Here is a 20892-nt window from a genome sequence, read left to right as displayed (position 1 = left end):
GATTTTTGATCAAAAAATGTGATTTTTGGTCAAAAATGAGATTTTTGGTCAAAGATCAGATTTTTGGCCAAAAATGAGATTTTTGGTCAAAAATGTGATTTTTAGTCAAAAATGTGATTTTTGGTCAAAATGTGACCGCTGCACACGGCACTCCACACCCGGTTGCCTGCCGCGTATGGGTGCCTACTGCACGGGGCCCTCTGCACCGACCACAACGCATGACCGCTGCGCACGACCTACCAACTCCACACCGGGTTGCCTCCCGCGCGGGCTCCCGCGTATGAGTGCCAACTGCGCATTCTGCACCGACTACGATGCGGGCGATATACCCGTGGCAATTCCCCAGGGCGATACCAGGCCTATAATCATGATATAATACACCAGCCGGCCGATTGTGAAACTCTACACGGGTAAGTATCAATTTATTACTATTATTTAGTACTTAGGCCCTATATTTGAATGGTAATTTACAAAATCGGGATAAAATCGGGTTATAATCAGGTTGAAATCGGGTTGAAAACGGGTTGAAATCAGGTTGAAATCAGGTTGAATTTCGACGTTGATACAACGTCGATACAACGTTGTATCAAGGTTGATGCCCATTTGCAAATACAACGTGATTTCAACCTTATTTCAACGTCGAAATCGGACGTTGATACAACGTCGATACAACGTCAGAAACTGACCCGTGTGCCCACTGGGTATCAATTTATTTACCTCGGCAGGAGAGTTCATCACTACCATCCGCACAATCGTCAACACCATCACACGCTTCAGTATCTGAATTGTAACATGCCAAGCCGTCTGTGCAGATTACCTCAGGAAGAGTACAACCTGGGAATATATATCATCAAGAAAACATACAGCCATTACGTTATATTATGTCCCTAAAAAGTGTAGAGATCGCCCATTGTTACGCACATGCTTACTTCTATAGGCTACGAATAGGCATATACGCCAATAAATTGGGCACATTTCCTCTTGCTCAAAATACCGGTACAAAATCGAGCTATATTTGTTATTATTTCTTTAGCTTTCTTTGGAACAGTTTCAAACCAAAATTAACCTCAGTTTGGTCTATCTGGGCATTAGAATTTATCTTTTCGGTAAATTTCATAATTCTTTGCGGTTAGATCAGTGCGCACTTTCAAATTCGCAGTAGTGATGTCCGCTAAGCGATGTGCACATCGGCGTGACGTCAAGGGTGTATACCACTAAATCCGCCTGTGAAGCGGTTTCCGGCAAAAGTTTATCACGCCTATTATTGTCTCAACTTTGCATAAACTTTTGAAAAGAAAACGCGGAAATTTGAATGATGTTTACGATTATGTGGGCATGAACATACGAGGCCAAAACGCGGTTAGCAGTCGGATGAATATCTGGACTTTTTATATAGCGCTAATTTTCTCAAAAGTAGACTGGAAATGTGGAGTCATTTTCAGATTTGTTATGCAGAATTCTGTTCTGATTAAGATGATATCAAATATATATTTCAAAGTTCAAGGTATCTCGACTTATGGCCTAATACACAACCCCTATTTACAACGTGAAGTCTATGAAAAGCTATTTTGTGATCTGTACACTCAAAAAACGGCATCTCATACACATTTTATTGCAAATTATTAAAAAATAAAAACTTTGTAAATCTAATGATACATTTACAAATAGACTTGGTGGTTTATTATAGCATTATTTACAATATTGTTTCATGCAGGCCAGCCAAAGCTGACCTACACTCATCAGAATATGCTATTCACTGGAAACTGATTATGATGCCCCGATATCTAGCGCGGAGCGCTCACGTCGCGAAGCGGCGGCGACGGCAAGCGCGTGGAGCTAGTGCTAGATATATAGACAGTCCAAAAATGGTTACATAACATATAAGCAGTCAATTGAATTGAACTGTCTAAATTTAAAGTCTATTTTATATGCATTCCAGCTCCCTTCTTTGTTAAGCACTTTACTGTGGATGATTTACCTTACTTGGATGTATTTAAATCTAATGATATGTACTTGAAGTGTCTAGATGGGATGAAAAGCCAACTACAGGGTGTATCAAAATGATTGGTACCGAAGACTTCTCATTTTTGCCGAATTTTTTTACTAGTTTTTGTGTCAGTTTGGGATTAATTGCTTCAATATTTGTAATTATAGTAGTTTTATCTTCTCTAATAATTTTAGATCATAACGATAGCACACTCTGTTCAGAAGTTACATGATTCTAAAGGAAAGTAGGTGTTTTTACACTTTTCATCGTAACGCTGGATCAGCAGCGCACCATTTTCAAAGCTCTATTTTACTGCAAATACCTTGTGAGAATGATATGTTGAAAATCATGGAAATGTTAAATATTTTCCTTGCCTATTTCTTCATTCATAATATATATAAATGTTATAATCAATATTTATTGGTTGAGAGTAATATTATTGACTTGATTAATTTAGGTGGGGTGAAAGAAGTTTGTGTATCAACACCTTCCAGGGCGGTAATTTAAATTGTAGTATTGAGATTACTAAGTAGATGGTGTGGAAGAATGGCTATATAGACTGTAGACAGCGTATTTTAGTTTAGACCTGGTAAGGGTTATTGTTACTTCAGTGTGCATTCATAGTTGAGAATGACTGGTTGACACGAAGCTATGGAGAAGTGCAGAGAAGATTTAGAAGACAGTTGCCAATCGCAAGGAATATCTCATGCAAACAAGCTATAACTTGCAATGTTTCAAAATTTGATATGGGCTTGCAGTTACAGAATGGATCCATCCCAGGAGTTAAGTTCTTTCAAGATAGGGCTTCACCTCACACTGTTAGAGTCGTAAGGCAGGGACTTCAGGAACTATCGTTCTAAAAGCGTGTGTAAAGCAATTTTATGTTATGTAGACTGAGGTGAGATATCAGATATTGAAGAGCATGTATGCAATAAATGGTTAAAGCAGTGAACCTATTCATCTTGTGTTCACCATGATTACGTCGATCTTCGTTTAAATGACAATAGATCCCAGATGCATCTACCTATCAACTTCAGATTATTAGATCAATAAGTTAACATATGCCCCTTTCTATTTATAGTACAAAAACTATATTAATTGGCAATTTTATATTTTTGATTAATTTTTGAAAATGTCACATAGCCCGGTACCAATCATTTTGATACACCCTGTATCCCAGCAAACATTGTAGTACTGGGCCAATACTCGGCCAATAAAGTCCAAAACTGGACACCGGTATTGGGTCGATAAATGTTTACACACCGGCGTTGAATTGGGTCAGTACTGGTGCTAAGCTGGACAAATTGATATTTTCTGGCTAAACATGCCAGTGTGTGGGTAAGAGAAGCTTAAGTGAGTGGAAGTCATGAAACAGTAAGAAAGAAAGGGAAAAAGAGAGAGCAAGCTTCAAATGGTAAATTTTACTTGTTCAGTTTACAATCAATACTGGCAAAGTCCGACGCCGGTGTGCAAATATGAATTGTCTTTTTGGGAAAAAAAAAATTTTCATCCCAGCTACATACACTTTAACTTAAGTACATATCATTAGATTTATAACATTTACTTCGAGGACCGTTAAATATCAAAAAAAACAAAAACAACATGATATCAGAAGGACATTCCTCGTATTCATAATTCAATTGGTATACTGTCATCTCCCACAAAAGATACTATGCAAACATTTAAGTTCATCTTATGCGTGAAAGTGTTTGAAAAATAAAGATGTAATATTGTGATGACGTAATTACTCTGGTTGCATCTGAATGTGCAAAGGATAAAAACCAATACCATGTGTTGATAAGATTCGCAAAAAAGTGAAACAACAATCAAAATCAACATCAACAAGATCAAGAGAAAGAATATCATCTACTTACATGGTCCTGTTGGTGGTGCTGCTTCGTCGCTCATATCTGCACAGTCATTTGCTCCATTACATGCTTCAGTTGTTGAATCATAACATAATAATCCGTCTGCGCAGAGAACATCTGGCAGAAAACAACCTGGGAACGTATATCATTAAAGCCATATTATAACATTTTCATACAAAATAGATTAGTATTTCTTTGCCATAAAATGTTAGCTTTTACTGTCAGATATACCCCCTTTTATTTTTGAGCCGAATAACTCAGGCAAATCAATGAAAATTGGAATTTACTACCAAGTACCAACGATCCTTTGTTGTGTAGATCACTGCTCCGCACACCGTGTACGGTACTGTGTTAGCTTGTATTATGAACATCGTGTATGCGCAGGAAAACGTTAAGAGTATATATTAAAACATCGTTGAACAACACCTTTTTGTTCAGTTCCTTTAGTGTATGCGCAGGGCTGTATGCGTTCGACTAATAATTCCATCGTAATAATAAAACGACGGTTCCTGCGTTTTATTCACAATCTCGGATTTTGACTAAACTACAGCACCTAGAGTCTTGATTTTTGCAGGGTATGTTGGTTTCATAAAGTAAAATATAATCGTGTAATAAAAAAGAATTTGAACAATATTGAGGGCGTCCTCCTCAGCTAATGTTATAATATGGCTTTAAGAAGACATACAGCCACACTCTTCGATAAAAAGCTCCAAGTCCCGCTCCAAGTATAACCTTAAAGGAACTGGATTGACCTTCCTAAGGGCTTGTATGTATTGCATAGAACTACAATGGACCTCAGTTTATTTTCGCCAGCCATAGGGCTGGTATCTAATTCTGAGATGGGATTTGTGTACACTAAAGATTAGCTAAGATTATAGCCTTCTTCTATTGGTATGAATTATTTTTTTTACTTCTTGTGGTGGAAATGTTTTTGATATCTGCTAATTCGATTTGCAAGGAAAAGAAAGTATGTTTTTCCGTTTCAACGAACGAAAACGATTGAGTATTGCCAAAGTTATGTTTGAATTAATTCTGACTTAAAAAGTTTAGGTTAGGCCTACACATATAAACATAAACTTGTTCAGCAATCAGCATATCAAAAAAAATGACATGGTCAACAATTAGTAATTAGCAGGGAATGATGGAACAAGGTCATATCAGTGGACTACTGAGCATCGCATGATGTTTGGTTGCCTGTGAGTGCATAATTGATATGTTGATAACAGATCTAATAATGTTGTAGAATCAAAATCTTCATTATATGGACCACATTGAAGTCAAAGTAATTCTGTATCGTTTTATGGATAAAATTGACTCAAAATGTTATTGATGATATTATTGCTATCTTTAACATCAGTTTTGTCTTTTCAACAGAAAAAATCCGATGGAAAATAAAGTTTTTAGGGGCTAGCTATAATATTGAACAATACGCTCGTATATCCCATATTTTGACATGCACTTATAGAAAATAAATAAATTATTGTCTTACTTTATAAATTATAAATACTGTAAAATGACACATAACTAAAGTGAGGCCACTTTCTATCTTTTTTATTTGATTCATAAAATAATATAAAATCATTTTAAAATAAAATGTGCATGTAAGTTGAGTTTACATAGCGAATTAACTAACAACTGCAGTGTATTTCTTGATTTTAATAATAAGCATGGGTAAAAAGCAGTCAAGACAGAAATAGGCCTACAGAACAATTTGGAGTAATGAATTAAAGAGTTGACAGGAGTTATAGGAGTTAATGCTTTTTGCTGTTTCAGTGTGCATGTTCTCACCATTGATGGTTTGGTGAACTGTCATGTAACATGGATGTAAGCGTGATCCTAATAAATGCCTTTCACGGTGACCCAAACTATTTACAAGACCTCTTCTGCATTGAGGCTGGCCTTCCCTTTTAAAGGGAATTTTTATTAACATCTGATTTTTCTGCATGGGCCTTTAAAATGTCAGTCCCCGAAAATGTCCTGTCTTAAAGGACTAAAAAGGTTCTACCAAGCATGAAAGAACCATTTAAGGTGCTTACCATTTCCTAGAACCTATTCTTCAGTGAGCTGTCCTGTATGTAGATCTTGAGACTGCACTTCTTATATGCATGCTTCTACGCACACACCAACACCGTCAAAATTCGCCTAATGACGCTATATATGGGCTCACTTGACATAAGTGTCATTTTAACGGTAAAATTACCACCAGCAAATAAGGGCATTTGGGATTTCAAAAGAGGGGGTCTCTATTTGCACATGACTTTACCCTAAGACAAAGCAGTCCAAGTGCGCCATTATGTAAATCAAATTATAAATAATTTATACCAGTCGATATTTTTGTTGTTGAAATTATTCATTTTTGGTAAGAAATGTCACATTTGTCCAGCACCCTTTAAGGGATCCAAAATGAGCGTTTATTGCGTTTCGACAGTATTTTTTGTTGGACATGAGAGCACTTCAGACCTATCGAATTGTATTCTGAATACGAAGCATGTCTTTCTGATATCAAATAATTTTCGTTTTTTAAAAATCACAATATAATACAAATTTTATGACAAATTATAAAAATTTGATATTTTTCAAATTTTGATATATAACAGTCCTCGAAGTAAATTATATAAATCTAATGATATATTCTTAAAGTGTATGTAGCAGGAGGAAAAGCCGACGGTCAATTGAAAATTTTGACCTTTCATATTGAAGATATGGATTTTTTCCCAAAAAGACCTAATTTTTTGGGTGTTTTGGAAACAAAATCCATATCTTCAATACGAAAGGTCAAAATTTTCAATTGATCGTCGGCTTTTCATCCCACCTACATATATACACTTTAAGTATAAATCATCAGATTTATAAAGTTTACTTCAAGTACTGTTAAATATCAAAAATATCAATTTTAATGATTTGCCATAAAATGTGTATTAAATTGCGAATTTCAAAAATCAAAATTATTTGATATCAGAATGACATTCTTCGTATTCAGAATGAAATTCGATATGTCTGATGTGCTCCAATGTCCCAAAATAAATACTGTCCAAACGTTCATACCCCAGCCCTTAATTTCACTTTTATATATGGTCAATTCCAGCGAAAGCGGGACAAAATTCTCTCTATGTTAACTTTCCACTTTAAAATGTCATTAATAAAGGAAATCACGTTCTTGATGGAGCATATCATGTCAAGTCCAATGTGCTCTCTTTGTGCATATATGCCTTTACTAGCAAGTCATACCAGGGGACAAGTTATGATGGCTTAAATGAATTGGCGTTACCCACGAATTCAAAGATAAAGCACCATATATGTCATTGAATGTCCTTCAATCAAAATGAAATTATTACCGTTAGAAAGACGTTTGCATGATCTCTCATCATATGTAAAACGATTGAATTCCACCGAAGTTTGTGGACTCTAGAGGCCATTAAGTCAATTTGGCTAATAATTTTGTTACCCGCGTATCAAAAATAAAATGATCGTTCTGAAAAAAGTTAAGTGAATATGCCATAAATGACTATATCATGAAACGAAGTTTCGTTCTATAATTCTGAGGTCCAAGTGATTATTTTATGCAAATACGTTTTACCCATAAAATCAAATTTGACGTTACCCACGTATCAACTGTTACCCACGAGTCCAGCTAATATAATTGCCATAACTTAAATTAATATTTAATGACTTTGGACACTGAATTTAGTTTGACAAGCGCTTAAAATTGTAAATCGTAAAAATAAGTTCACCGCTTTAAAAAAGAATCTACGACGGTTTAAACTTTTGTTACCCACGAATCCCGAATAGATGCTAACCTTGAAAAACAAGGAGATTGTTTATTTTAAGTTTAAATCAGCACATATTCAAGCCATGGGTATGCTATAATTTTTACAGTACTTACAGTTTATGCACCTAAGAAACGCAAACCCCAAACGGTACTACAGTACTTATAGCTTTACCCACGAATTCGGCGTTACCCACGAATCCAAGGATTTACTCGTAAATTATATGTTTCTTATGCATCTTAACATTTTGAAAACATGCGAAATAGGTTCCAAAACAGTCCTGTTTAATAGCGTCCTCTTGAAGGTATACTGAAGCTGTATCATGAAGTTTTGATTGATTATCCTAAATTACCATTTTTGGGGTAAATGCAATTGGTTAGAGAAACGGGAGTCATTGAAACACAATGGAGGAATAACCGCATGATAGTTTCCAACCTTCTGTAATATTTTCATTTTGCCGCTTACCAATACATACCTTCAAATATGTGTTACCCACGACCCTCTTGGTTACCCACGAATCCCTACTTAAATTATCGTTAACAATGTATTGATAGTGTTTTAGTTAATAGGAACTGTCAAACACGAGTTAATAGAATATTGCTGCATGAAAATATGGAATGATTTTACTAAAATAATAATATAAAACTATTTGATCTGTCTATTTGAATTTGGCAACTTCATTATTCTCAAGATTTTTATACCCAAAATGCCATAATGATCCATTCTAAATATTCCATGTAGTTTGTATTTTGATTAAAATTCATTTTAGTGCCATTGCAGCCTGAATTATTGACATACGGGAAAGTATTTTTTATTTTTATTGAAAAACATTAATAGGAATTGCTATTTTCCAGACGCTGTTACCCACGAATCCATCCGAGATCCTCATCCTGCGACGAGATACAAAATCTAACTTTATATTTATATGAAGCATTTATTCTAATCTTTCGAAATAATACAGTAATGTTAAATGACAGCCACTTTGGAAAGAGTTCGAAGAATTGACACAATCTTAACTGTACATCTGGTTCTTTCTTAAAATTTGTAATAACCAAAATATTTCTTGTAGATATATGTAATAAAATTCTATTTTAAGTTCAAAGTCTTCACCGATTTCTAGTGTATATGAGTCACACATAAAATATTGAAAGATATTAAAGAAAGTGAAATTTTATGGCGTACAACAGGTGAAAAAAGGCTTGAATTCGTGGGTAACATGCATATGCGCATTTAACACTTTATTTGGTCTAGCAAGAAAAGTTATTTTTCAATCCGATGGCACTTCCACCTGATGATTCACTAGATATGATCGTCTCATTTGATAAGTCTAGAATTGAAAAGGAAAACATTTTCAAAATGGCCCCCAGAGAGAATTTTGTCCCGCTTTGGCTGGAATTGACCATATACGAAAAATGTTATAACATGCTATAATTCTACAATACAATCTAACCTTTTATTACTGATCATTCAAAATTTAGTCTAGGCGTAGATCATCCTCCCGTGAATAAACAATAAAAACTATACCAAGGTTGATGAGAATCGAAAATAAACTTTAAAAACCTGGAATAACAAATAACAATAGAATCATAGAACATGAAGAACAATAATAACATCTACTTACATGTTCCTGTCGGTGGGGCTGCTTCATCGCTCATATCTGTACAGTCATTATTGCCATCACACGCCTCTATATCAGTATAGCATCCCATGCCATCAGCACAAGCATTCTCACCCACAGGACAAACTTAAACAAATGATATTATGACATTTTTTGTTATCTCTCCAAAATAATAAAATAGCGCCCTCTAAATTTTGATTCCAAAGAAAATTTTGCATGGGGCATTTTATTTTTTCACCAAAATGGACAAATTGACAAAATGAGAGCGTGTCCAATTTAAAAATCAAAACGTCAGGTTTTGTTATAAGATTCGTCTCTTCCAACTTCCATGCAAGAGTAAAATGACGTAAATGATTGATTATCTGATGGGGCGGAAACGGGGGCGGAGAAAATATCTTCTCTAAACACGGCCAATAAAATAATGACAATGTGTATTACTACCTTACCTGTTATTTCCGCGGAAAGAGACCATGCTCGGTCCCCAACAGTTGTAAATGTTATTTGATTTCCAACCACAAGGCTGGCTGGACCCGTGCCGATCACCCACTGAGCATTAGTACCAACTGCTTCACCCTGACCTACTGAAGAAAAAATCGAACTCTGGACCTGGATTTCCAACTGATAATCCTATTACATCTCCAGCTTGGACTTGAAATTGGTCAAGAAGTGGCACTACTTTCGTATTAGCCTGACCTGGTGTGATGTCTCCAGCTGTGATGTCATTAATGCCCACAATATCCCATGTCATCCCCGTATCTAGTCTAACGACTATAAATTTGAAAGGCTGTGCAGCGTTGGGCCAAAAATCCCATTGTGTGACTGTTCCAGGATTGGTTATTGTTTTTGTTGGATAAATTTCGGTGATAACACTTCCAGAGTTTACTTGATTTTCACGGTTTATTATACTGAAACCCACAGTCTCGGTAGCTGGAGAGATACAGAAGAGAAAATATTATTAATATAATACATTAGATTTTAACATGGTTTTTACGAATTTTACGAGTAACGTTTTACGAGTATCAAAGGTAGTGGTAACAAACTGTAACTGATTTCAAACCTGAAACTGTATCCCCGGGACTGTATCATAATCTTACCTAGACTATAACGTTTTTGCTAGGTTGGTTAGCGTTTTCAGCATTATGGAGGTGTAGACTACTCCCACTGGTTTTCGAATTTGAAAATATAATTAATTATTTCTTCATCTGTTTGATCTCACTCACTTTACTAACAGAAAAGGGATATACTACACTGTACATGTACTATTTGAATTAAAGGGGCATTTCGTGATCCACAGCCTCATCCCCCCACTTTTCCCAAAAAAAGTTGAGATTTTTACACCACTGGATACCTCTGGCTACATAATGTTTATGTACCAAATATTTCTTGCAGATTAATTCGTTTAGCAAAAATATCGCCAAATTTGAATTTCGTTCTGGTGCACTAGAACGAAATTACAACACATTGTCTATGGAGCAGTGAATACACATAATCATGCATAACTCGCAAACGCAAAATCAGAATCCACTGAAATTTTGGGAATAAGCTTTTTTCGTGGATATCTACCGAAAAATGTCATAAAAAGAGGATGCTAGGATCACGAAATACTCCTTTAAATGCACCACACGAATGGCGTTAGCGTTACTCAAAATGGTGAAACATCGTTGAGGGCGCAATTATGTGACAAACGTCAAAGTTGTCAGGTAGCCCTGTAATTTCCGTCCCTGATAATAACTTTTTTTCTAGTAATATTCAAAATAGTACTATTTTTGTGCTGACATGTATCTTGAGGTCTGTGATCTTTTACAGACCGAGCTTGTTATTCTTTTATTCCCAGTACTTGGAGTAGTGGTGAGGGAAAAAACATACAACATGGCTTTACAAGCTCCCAAAACGCACCTTACATTTATTTATTAAGCCTAAAATTTACCGGATTTTTTAGAAGAAAACATAACACATTTAATGGCATATAAATTTTTTTAACGCATTATAGCAGGGACGGCGCAACATGATGTCCAAAAAGGAAAAGATAAAGAGAAGTGGGAGGAGAGGAGGGAGGGGGAGAAAGAGAGGAGGGAGAGGAAGAGAGGAGGGGGAGAAGAAAAAGAGTCATTCCCTTCCTCCCTCCGTCCCTTCCTGGCCATTAGGCGAAGGGGAAAGCTTCCCTATATCCCTTCGGACATTATTAGGCACCAATAATAAGCAATTGGCTTCATTACGGCCAGGGAGCGAATCAGAATTGGCCTGAAGCCACTGATGATTATTATTTTTCACAACAAGTAGGCCTATGTATTTTCACATTGAAAAATGACAATAGCAAATGGAATTCATAGAAAAAATTTTTCAAAGAGATCTGTTTTCAAGTTACAGCACTTTAAAATGTCCATTTTCCTACATTTAACCATGTACAAAGCATTTTTTAAACTTCTGCACTGGCTTTATTTCATGATCTGTGCATCTGACGTACACATTATGTGAAGCACAATTTAAAACTAATAATTCATCGATTCAGGTGGACCATGAGGAGTGTAGTGGTGGTCCCCCTAGCACGGCCATTTTCCTGTCAGCGAGTGAGAGAGTACCGATGCAAGATTTAGGAGATGTGACGGTTGAACTAAAATATGAGGATGAATTAATTTGACCCCATTATGACCCCAACAGTGCCAACACACACGGCCCACTTATTTTTGGGGCGCCCTCTACGGAGGCGCCCACCATATAGGCATTTCTAATTTCACTCTTACTAGATTTACTCCGGTTATTGTTTTGCTAAAATTATGCCCTTGCTCAGAAATAAAACCACAATATGCTTGGATTTTATTTTATTATTGTTTTCTGATATGCACGGGATAAAATGGTGTGCGTATATTCTTTGTTTAAAATACAAAATTAATGGATTTATAAAAACACCAAATAAATCGAGACCTTTGACCTTTGTATGGCTTAACCAGTTTACCGCCTCTTAGAACCCGATAGACGGTGACCAACACTATGGACTACAATAGCCTAATCTCAATGGCATAGTCCAATAACCTCAAATAAACAATCATAGTGCAAAATTTGACCTAACTTGCAGAGTATGAGTTTTTTGTACCCAAAGTTTCAAAGTCATTCAATGAATGTCCTTGTTTAATACGCTGCAGCATGGTAGGCATCTTATCAAGATCAAGATAGTGATAGTGACATAACAATTAACATGCTTATCTTACCAAGGTCTTATCTATCTGCATGTAATTGAAAATATGTGTATTTGTTTTAAGGATGAAAGAACTGGCTCCTTTTGCATGGAAATTAGAACAAATTACTATACAAGCTGTATCAAAAAGTTTGGTACCCAGCAGTATTGATATTTTGTCAACACTTAAATAACATTATGTTAAAATATTTGCACCTAGCAAACACAGAAATATTCTTACAATGTTTTTTACAAAACGTTTTAATAACATTTAAATGTCGGGTTATATAAAGGTCGTGAAAACATTATAAAACGTTATTTAAAATATTTTGGGCAAACATTTTTTGCAAAAAATTTTTCAACCCCAAAATAACATTCTGTTTAGAATGATTTGTACCAAGTTTTTACAAATGTTTTTGGAATGTTATTAAAACGTTTTTATACCCTTTATATAACCCGACATTTAAATGTTTCTGTAAAACATTTGTGTTTGCTATGCAGTAAATTACCAACAAATGTTATTTAATGTTATGAAAACGTTTTATACTCTTAATGTACCCTTTTATATAACCGACATTTAAACGTTTTCTGACAACCTTTTATAACCTTTTGCGAATGATGTCGAAAACGTTTTGTGTTTGCTGGGTAGCTACTTTTATGAAGAATGAATGTTCTGACACCAAAATTGTCTGATTTTTCATATTTTGAACCTTAATTAATACAAACATTAGAGTTTGCTAGTAATAAAAAAAAAAGAAAAAAAGAAGAAAAAAAAAAAAAAAGAAATCCCACGGCCGACCGACCCAATTTTGACAATTCATTTGAGAGCAAGCAAACAATTTTTTTTATTGGCCTAAGATCAAACAAGGCAGTGACTATGTAAACATGAACAAGGCCATGTTTTTGAGTAGTATACTGATAATGATAATTGCAGTCACACACAGCACGCTAATTAAATCTGAATAAAAACCGCTTATTTTGTAAACAGATAATAATCTGTGATTATTTATGGAAGAAAGTTAATGGAACTGCTCTCATTGAAATAATTGATATATTAAACATGCATTTTGTTTTTTTAACGATGGAAATCCGTTCACAAATAAAGTTTTTACGACATAATTTGACAATTCAATTCATTCGGAAAATGCAAGATTAATTCCAGGCGGCGAGTGAAATGATAGAGCCGGCAACTTGTGAAACCGTCCGGCCGTATGGCATTTTCCACATACTCGGTTAGTTTTGTGGGGTTCACTATCAAACCCGAACGGTTTTAGCTTCTATTTATATTATTTATTAACATAGGCCTATTTGTTTGTGATATTTCAAGCGTTTTAAAAATTCAAAATAATCCCATTCAATTACGCGGTTGACGATGGAAATTTACTGAATTTAGAGAATGCACGTCATTCACCACCTGATTGGAAATTGTTATGGACATGATTGGTGTAAGCGCGAAAATGTTGAATGTCAGGTCAAAGTCATCCGAGGTGAATTAAGTAATGTCGATCACAATTCTGCGCCAAAATTGTTATAGGTCATCTGAGGTGGACTATGATATATTTGGATTGTCAGAACACCTTCCCCAATCAAACACATTTCTCTTGCATTTGATCATCTTCTACTCTTCCCTAGAAAAATCATTATAATACCAAATCTACACACCATGGAATTCACCATCACATCCAAGCTCACATTGGGCGCCCCGTTCCTTTTTTAAAGGAATTTTTATTTATCTTACTTAAGGGGTTGTTTGGAATGGCAGGTGAGTCAGGGGTCAAAAAGAAAATAGTTACCGTTTTGACCTCAGCATATGTGTATGTATGTTGTGCCATGCAAAAATTAACAAAACAATACCTTAAAGTATAATTTTTAAATGTTTTTTGTCATAATCACGCTTTTTTACAAATTACATCTGTTTGTACCGGGGGCGTGTCTGTGACGTTATATACTTTCCGAATAAAATTCTGTCTTTAGGGTACTACAGAGCACTTCGCATGATTTTGCAGTAAAACAGGTGATAGGTATGAATGGTTGTGGAATCTAGAGACTTGTCCCTCTGTCATCTTAACCTATATTAGAACTGCCCTCCAACGTGCCTATATCAATTGTTATACTGTTCTGGTTGGTTTATTCGCTGTCGTAGTGCACGTTAGTAACCATTGGTTACTGCTCCAAGCCTGGGCTCATACACCTGTTCCGAATTTTGATATGCCATAGGCTTTGTGTTGTGATCATTTCGATCAGTGGTCGTAACAAAGAAAGCGTGATCCAGTTGACCTGGCAACGGCCATATTGTAACGTGCACTACGACAGCGAATTGCATATACTGTATAGAGATTATGCAATATGACGTCGAGTATGACAGAGTCATCCTCATTCAAATAAAATCCTGTGAAGGCCGGTTCAAAGTGTATATTCGAAGGCGAATATTCGGCTTCGAATACTTTTTGGTCGTCAAAATATATGCGGCTTCGATTATAAAACTATGAACCGGAGAAAGATATATTTCTACAATTCACAGCGTTGCCCGACTGTTAACAAGTATTGCCCGTTGACCTAGGTAAGCAAAATTTAGAGAATTTCTTTAACGTAGCCAATACAATAATAGGTAAACTCAATATTGAACTACTGTCATGATTTAATGTCTGTAAAATAAAAATGAATAAATTAATTAATAAGTTAATAAAGAAATAAATAAGTCCATAAATAAGTCAATAAGTGGCCATGCGTTTTAAGTGGAGATGTAACATTTTTGGGTTCATAATAATAGGCCTACCCCGGGGAGGCCTACATCCTATGTAGTAAAATTTGGTGTCAAACTAAAGCTTGTGATGAGACCAATACAGTAAGCATAATAAATGTTGTAAAAAATTATTAACATTTGAATAATTGGTATATAATTAGCATAATATGCGGGGTGGAGGACGATTAGGAGGAGCAAATTGAATATAAGTGACCCCCAGTGGTCATATAATGCAAGAGGTCCATTTCTTTTTTCACATTTTGTTGACAATTCACTTTAAATTGCATACTTTAACACCATACAATCATATTCCAGGCTTTGAGAAGCAATTTTGCATATTTTATTTTCTGTAATTATCAAACACATGGCTAATTGTTATATAATCAAGTATAACATTATAATTATAATTATAGGCTTATTAAATAGTAATGCGTTCAGTTTTTAAAAAGTAATATCCGCCTTTTTTTTTTTCTTTTTGAAATGACATACTCGTTACAAAAACAAATCAGCATGGAAAACATTTTTTTTTCGTCAGAGGCAGATATTTGGCCTATTCAGTGTCATAAAATTACAAATAGACGATCTTTTAAATTCATTTTTAAATGGCTTTTTCTTTTTCAACCTTATTGTTTGTATTTGTAATGTTCACACAATCTGACAATGTCCCAACTTATACCTAATGTGAATCGAGCCATTTAACATGTGCTTGTAGGACAAGGATTTTGAATTAAACATGTTAATTGTGATATTTTAATTCCCCTAGAACACCACAGTTAAGCGTCAAATCCAAAATTGTACGTGGGTTTTCTTTTATTTTACCTCATTATTTCGTTAACATTACTCGAAAACCCTCCTAAGAGTTGTTACTGATATACATTTCATAATTTTGGGCAAAGAATAGCCAAATAGTTGACCGAAATTGTATATTTGCACCAATATTTGACTGAAATCGTATATTAGCATTACCGCCCCCTTCGTGGCTTTATTGCAAGCCAAAGTGCTGCTAAATGTGAAACGAGACTACTTGAAATATATATTTCCAGAGTTGAACGAGTTTCAACTCTACGAATATATTTCTGAAATATGTCTATCTGATTGGTTGATGGTCAAAAGGATTACGGCATCCTCAAAGTCTCTTGCTGTAATTCTCTAATCGATATCTATTATAGGACCGATCTTTTGAAATCCATACAACCGTGTCAAATGAAATAGTCTCGGATCATAATTTGTGCACGATACAACGTTGATACTTCAGATTTCGGAATTTTATTTAAAATAGGCATAAATCACCTTGAACAGGTTGAATGCTGGCAAAAGTAGATAAAATAACTATTGTCGAATTTACATTAATCAGTGTCCTGGGCCAGGATAACATGTAGGACTCCTTCGCATTCTAAAACAATACTTCACCAAATGTCCTTGCTTTCATTTTCTCATTTAATTTATTTTAATTTTTATTAATTTCTTTATTCACTGCCTATGTGGTAAATCCAGTATTGCCAAATATTTCTCGTCCATTAAACGTGTTAATCTATTTATTTATTAAAATGCACCATCTATTAAATTCCTGTAATACAATGTATAGTCCTAGTGTATTTGATAACAAAGTTGTTTTTATTTTTGATTGGAATTTGGGGTTCCATAGAATTACAAAGGGTAAGTTTTTACACGATTTCATATAAAAGAATATGTTTGGGCATGGCGGAATTAGTATATGATTAAAAATAGACATACTCTTAAGCCCCCTTTTGAATGTTTGTACATTATTAATATTAATATTAATGTACAAAATGCAAACGAATGTATATACAGGGTGTCCCAAAAGTCTCGATACCTTTTGAAACCTTTGTATCTTTAAGAAGAAATGGTATATAAAAAATTTGAAAACATATTTGGAAAGAAGACACTTGGGCAATTTTTTTGGTACCAAACTTGCCCCCTTTTGTGCCTCCTACTTAAAAATAATGTTAGATGAATGTATATGCACATAACGCGTAGTACCATACAGCAGTCATTCCCTTTCTGAACATTCACAGATCTTCTTGGGCTTGCTGATACAGCACGTCTTACTTTATCAATGTTTCGTGTATCGCCTTGTCTTCCTACGTCCATAGCGCACTGAATCACGTACTGATCCTGTCTTAAAGAATTTGTTGACAATGTTTTTAGGCAGCATTTTGATGGTGCTCGAGCATGTCCAGTGAGTTGATAATGTTCGTTGAACTTCTTTTGAGTAAGTTTGACCGATTTCGTTTCGGCATAAAACCAAAGGATGTGAATTTGTTGTTGAATATTGTAAGTAATGTTGATACAACGCCATTTATCACTTATTCGTGCATACAAAATGTCAGCACCGTGCAAAAACAAACCGCTTGAATGCAGAGCAAAACAATGGTTTCAACAGGACGGTGCGACTCCACACACAGCCAAAGTGACTCTCCAATGGCTTGAAAATCGTTTCCATGAGAAGATCATGTTCCTCAAAACTGATCAAACTTGGCCACCTAATTCTCCGGATTTAAGTCAACCTGATTTTTTTCTGTGGGGCCATCTCAAAGACCGAGTGTATAGCACAAAACCTCGCAGCATACCCGACTTGAAGGAAAACATAAAGAGTGAGATAAGAAAACTTGAAAGAGACACCTGCAGAAGCGTCATTCAGTACTTCACCGTCAGAGTACACGAGTGTGCGAATTTATATGATGGACATCTTGAACATATTCCTATTAGACTATTTGCAAAACAAAAAAAGTCCAAACTACGGAAGAACAAAATAAAAATAATGTGAAGTTGTTGGGAATAGTGTTACAATTTGACAATGTTCCTGGTGATTTGTTCCCATTAACCATTTTTGCATATGCGCTATATTCATGCATAATGTCTTCTGACTGAAAAAGGGAGTTTCAATGTGACAATTCAGTAATGATAGGGGTATCAACTCAATCAAAACATTATAAAATCCTTGAGATAAGGAAAATTACTTTACCAAGTCACTTTGTTAGGATTGTGAGCAAATGCAGAAGAGGGTGTTAATTTGACAATTCGTTTGCATTTAATTAAGTGTTTTTGTTTCTCCGGTTGAAAGAACGATTTTCCAATATGATAAACATTTGCTCGTATCTTCATACTACAACATGCAACTATTAGCAAGTTTGGTACCAAAAAAATTGCCCAAATGTCCTCTTTCTAAATATGTTTTCATATTTTCTGTATACTATTTCTTCTTAAAGATACAATGGTTTAAAAAGGTATCGAGACTTTTGGGACACCCTGTATATATATTTGATTGTTTTGTAAACATTAATTTTGATGTTTACTCATAATTATGTCTGGAAAGTCAGGGAAAAAAACTAAGGAGTATCGATATTTCCTGGGAAAGTGGATCAGATGAGCAGTGAGTAAAAACGTTCGCTCTGAATGTTTATTTGATTTTTATTTTTTTATGAATTTATTAGGCCTTCTGGTAAAGTGCAGAAAAAAACTCCAAACGCACTCTAGGATTTTTCATCAGCAGCAGTAGAAATTTCTCCAGCATAGATTTTCGGGTGATCTCGCTTGGATTTAGCAAACAATGAACCGTACACTTGTACATTTGTAGGTTATGTTTGTAAGCCTAAATATCATATTATTTGCATAAAACATAACTTTCCATTACTACAGCATTGGAATGCTATTGCCTGCCAGCCATTTTCCTTTTTCTGGACGTCTTTATAAAGTTCTTTACTTTTATGTCATATAAAATGGGTTTGTACCGCACTAATAACGTTTTCTTTCAGCTCGTTATCAGATTTTGCACAACTGTGCAGGTTAATTTTCATTGGGGATTTTTGAAATCATCGTTCGTCGAACGATATTCAGGTGACCTCGAGCCTTTCATATAAATCAATAATAAGGGTCGGTTCATAGTGAATATTCGAAGGTGAATATTCGTTGTCGAATACTTTTTGTGACGTCAAAATATATACGGCAACGAATAAAATATGATGACACGCCGAGTTGAATCGGATTAAATATCCTGCAACTGATAGCGAGATACTATTGATTTATATGAAAGGCTACGGACAAACGAAATATGATAAAAGGCTCAAATTTCTTGAGCAGACCTTGGTTGTGATCCTCTTTACTTCAGTAAACTAAAAACTAGTAAAATATAGAAAGTTTGCGACAAATCTGAAAGAGCGCCCTCATGCTCAATTTTGATCCAAAAAGTCCATTTTTACGAAAACGCTTTGTCGAATTCTCTTTTAACTTTCAAAACTGGATTGTTGAGCTTATTGTACAACTAGTTTCATGTCTCAATCATGGAAATTTGCATCTCCAGTGCCAGATAAGGGGTGGTTTAAAGAAATTAATATAAATATTGACATATTTTGACCACCCTGTATCTACATAATTGAAGTACTTGACCGCTAAAAGTATGGCTAGGTGGGCAATTAAGTATATTAAACATTTGTGTCAAAACTTTACATTATCAATGTACGTCGAGGGGTGACACCCCTAACTGAATTAATATTTTCATTCTTATTTTGCTTGTTACACCCTGTATATTATATGGGCCATCCTGTATAATTACTCCCATTGTATGGTTTCTGACATCGTCTGAGTATATGCTCTCAGAATATATACTTTTATTGGGTTCTAATGTAAACTTTTGAAGTTATAGTACCAAACCTGAAAAAGCATTTTTTTTTTTTGCTCTTCGTAGTGTTTACAATCCTCCGGTCACATGACCACCCGATGGGTGGTCAAGTGTCAGCAGATCATTGTAGATGGCGGGCAGGTCGTATCCAGCGTCCCTGTTGAGTGTAGGTTTCAGTGTCTTTATCTCTATGGCTTCCCTGATTTTTCTGTTCCAGAAGCGATCCTCCCTGCCGATGACTTCCACATCGTCCATGCTGATGTCGTGTTTGTGATCAGCTTTGTGGTCACCGACTGCTGTTCGGGGGTGGTGGTTCTAGTATGTTCTTTGAACCGGGTACCAAGATTTCTACTTGTCTCGCCAACATAAGTGTTCTCACATTCGGGGCAGCTGATTCTGTAAATTACACCACATTTGTTGGTGTTTGGGGTCTTGTCCTTCGGGTGTACTAAAAAGAATCTGATGGTATTGACCGGTTTGTGGTAAGCATTGACCCCGGGGCCACGGAAAATGTAAGATAACTTCTCAGAAAGTCCTTTGATGTAAGGCAAGGGGACATTGATTTTGCGCTCGTACTGTCCAGTTGTTTCCTTGCGATCTTTCTTTTTCTTTGGTTTAGGGGTTTTGAACATCCAGGATTTATAGCCGTTTGCCTTGAGTGCAGTTTTAAAATGGCTCGTTTCCTGTTGTTTGTCCTCGTCTGTGGTGACCAACTTGTCTACTCTATCCATCAGCGTTCTGACTACCGACCTTTTATGCTCCAGATGGTGGTTCGAGTCAAAGTTCAAATATTGGTCGGTATGCTTTGGTTTGCGGTATATGGTGACTTTGTTATACGGATACGACCTGCCCGCCATCTACAATGATCTGCTGACACTTGACCACCCATCGGGTGGTCATGTTACCGGAGTATTGTAAACTTTACGCTGAATGAAGACGCCGTGATGGTGTCGCAAGCTACGTCGCTGCTAACCAAGACTCTGAAACAGGGCCGTCACTAGACCAGTTTCTCAGGGGGGGGGGGGGTGTCAAGAATTTTGTTCTGGTATATGGCCGAATTTACCTTTTGATGGCCCCTGGGCAAGGCAACATGATTGC

The 20892-nt window shown here is 35.7% G+C and overlaps 2 protein-coding genes across 2 annotated transcripts in view; both read right to left on the bottom strand.

Moving 5' to 3' along the window:
* Window positions 1-17267, bottom strand: part of LOC140172717 (uncharacterized) — a 110200-nt gene extending 92933 nt beyond the window's left edge. Inside the window, exons 1-5 of the mRNA XM_072195849.1 lie at window positions 17162-17267; window positions 9823-10167; window positions 9244-9366; window positions 3862-3987; window positions 718-834 (exon numbers count right to left, since the gene is read on the bottom strand). Of these exons, the coding sequence (XP_072051950.1) occupies window positions 718-834; window positions 3862-3987; window positions 9244-9366; window positions 9823-10167; window positions 17162-17267 (817 nt within the window). The remainder of the gene's footprint in view (window positions 1-717; window positions 835-3861; window positions 3988-9243; window positions 9367-9822; window positions 10168-17161) is intronic.
* Window positions 17268-19982: 2715 nt separating this feature from the next.
* Window positions 19983-20651, bottom strand: LOC140172716 (uncharacterized). Its single transcript, XM_072195848.1, has one exon. It carries the CDS (start codon window positions 20649-20651, stop codon window positions 19983-19985), a length of 669 nt encoding a protein of 222 aa, XP_072051949.1.
* Between the last annotated feature and the right edge of the window lie 241 nt (window positions 20652-20892).

Source organism: Amphiura filiformis, chromosome 16 (genome assembly GCF_039555335.1).
Source record: "Amphiura filiformis chromosome 16, Afil_fr2py, whole genome shotgun sequence".
Taxonomy (NCBI): Eukaryota; Metazoa; Echinodermata; class Ophiuroidea; order Amphilepidida; family Amphiuridae; genus Amphiura; species Amphiura filiformis.
Note: the sequence above shows the minus strand (reverse complement) of the source record. Positions and strands in the feature narration are given on the sequence as shown.

What these genes read in the sequence shown, in the direction of transcription:
- LOC140172716 (XM_072195848.1), bottom strand. Translation starts at nt 20,651, where the DNA reads ATGGCGGGCAGGTCGTATCCGTATAACAAAGTCACCATATACCGCAAA.